Source organism: Mytilus californianus, unplaced genomic scaffold (genome assembly GCF_021869535.1).
Source record: "Mytilus californianus isolate M0D057914Y unplaced genomic scaffold, xbMytCali1.0.p SCAF_6, whole genome shotgun sequence".
NCBI lineage: Eukaryota > Metazoa > Mollusca > Bivalvia > Mytilida > Mytilidae > Mytilus > Mytilus californianus.
In genome coordinates this window covers 10,098,530-10,100,555 of record NW_026262712.1, presented here as the reverse complement: position 1 = coordinate 10,100,555, position 2,026 = coordinate 10,098,530, and the positions used below count along the sequence as shown (strand labels likewise).

The following is a 2,026-nucleotide window of genomic DNA, read 5'->3' as shown; positions in this document are numbered from 1 at the left end:
GTGATCTGAATTACAATAAGTATAATTCTGTAGGGAATCAGGTACATGATAAAGACGTTATGTGTGACACTGTCATGTTACAGTGTTGTTCTATAGGAGACATTTCAATGATCCTGTTTTGTCTCGGTCATGATGCTAGTATTGACCAATGTGGTTATCGTGGTCAGTCCCCATTAATGATTGCTTGTAGATATGGTCATACATGTACAGAAGTAGTCAGAATGTTGTTAAACAAGGGAGCAGATTATAATAACTGTGATAATCAAGGTTGGTCACCTGTTCTGATAGCTTGTGCGCACGGTGATAAAGACATTTTGAGACTGTTGATAGAGAAAGGAGCAAATTATTCTAAATGTAACAAAATTGGTCAGTCAGCTGTGATGGTGGCTTGTTTAAATGGTCATACAGAAATAGTAAGAATGTTGTTAGACAAAGGAGCAGATTGTAATGAGTGTGACAGTTATCATCAGTCACTTGTAATGAATGCTAGTCGAGATGGTAATAAAGAAATAGTAAAGATGTTGTTAGATAGATACGCGGACTTTAATAAATGTGACATCTTAGGCAAGTCACCTGTAATGATGGCTTGCATACATGGTCATACAGATATACTAAGGATGTTGTTAGACAAAGGAGCAGATTATAACAGATGTGACACTTTTGATGAGTCGCCTGTCATCATGGCTTGTATACATGGTAATACAGAAATAGTAAGGATGTTGTTAGATAAAGGAGTAAAATGCAATAAATTTGACAAGTATGGTCAGTCACTTGTAATGAATGCTTGTATTCATGGTCATACAGACATAGTAAGCATGTTATTAAACAGAGGAGCAGATTTTACTAAACTTGACAGGGATGGTCGTTCACTTATCATGGCTTGTATCTATGGTTATACAGAAATAGAAAGGATGTTAGACAAAGGGGCAGCTTATGATAATACTTACGATAAATGTGGCAACCATTATAGGTCACTAGTGATGACAACGTGTCAACGAGGCCATATAGAAATAGTAAAGATGTTATTACACAAAGGAGCAAATTATAACACATTTGACTATTATGGTCAGTCACCTTTGATGATGTCTTGTGAACATGGTAAAACAGAAATAGTAACAATTTTGATAGACAAAGGGGCAGATTATGATAAATGTAATAAAGTGGGTCACACACCTATGGGCATAGCATGTAGACGTGGTCATACAGAAATAGTACGGGTGTTATTAGACAAAGGAGCATGTTATGATAAATGTGACAATAATCGAAAGTCAACTGTCATGATGCCTCGTAGACATGGTCCCACAGAAATAATTAGGAAGTTGTTCTTCGGAAAAGGAGCAGAAGTATTAAAAATGTTTTTAGACACAAGAGCGGATTATGATAAATGTGACGATGATTGTCAGTCACCTGTACTGATAGCTTGTAGATATGGTCATACCGAAATAGTTAAAATGTTATTAGACAAAGGAGCAGATTATAACATATATGACAAAGATAGTTGGTCACCTGTAATGATTGCTTGTAAACATGGTCATACTGAAATAGTAAGGATGTTGTTAGACAAGGGAGCATATTATGATATACATAATAATGAGGATTTGTCACTTGAAAGGATCGCTTTAGACAATGACCATGCAGATATTGCAAAGATTTTATTAGACATGTTATAAGAAAAATATCATAATATCTATGTTTTTCGTTTATTCACTGGTACTTACGGATTGCAGGTGTGGTTATATATAGACAATGATAGTGCATTGACTTGACATATCAACGATATAATGATGAGGCTTAGAAACAGGCAAATGCGAGACACAGCCGAGCTTTTTCCCCGTTTCCGGCCGAATCCTTATATCGTTGATATGTCAAGTCAATGCACTATTATTGTCTTTATATTGCAATCTAGAAAAAAAAACATTTTCAATTGTTGTTTAAGTGTTAAATGTTGTTTATTTGATTAAAATAGTAAGATCTCCTTATCGAAAGGCCTCATATCAGGCGGAGAAATTTACAACACGGCATGAAA

At 35.2% G+C, this 2,026-nt stretch overlaps 1 protein-coding gene across 1 annotated transcript; it reads left to right on the top strand.

Moving 5' to 3' along the window:
- Positions 1–221: 221 nt before the first annotated feature.
- Positions 222–1,670, top strand: LOC127705516 (ankyrin repeat domain-containing protein 50-like). Its single transcript, XM_052209843.1, has one exon. The coding sequence runs from the start codon at positions 222–224 to the stop codon at positions 1,668–1,670; it is 1,449 nt and encodes a 482-aa protein (XP_052065803.1).
- Positions 1,671–2,026: the final 356 nt, after the last annotated feature.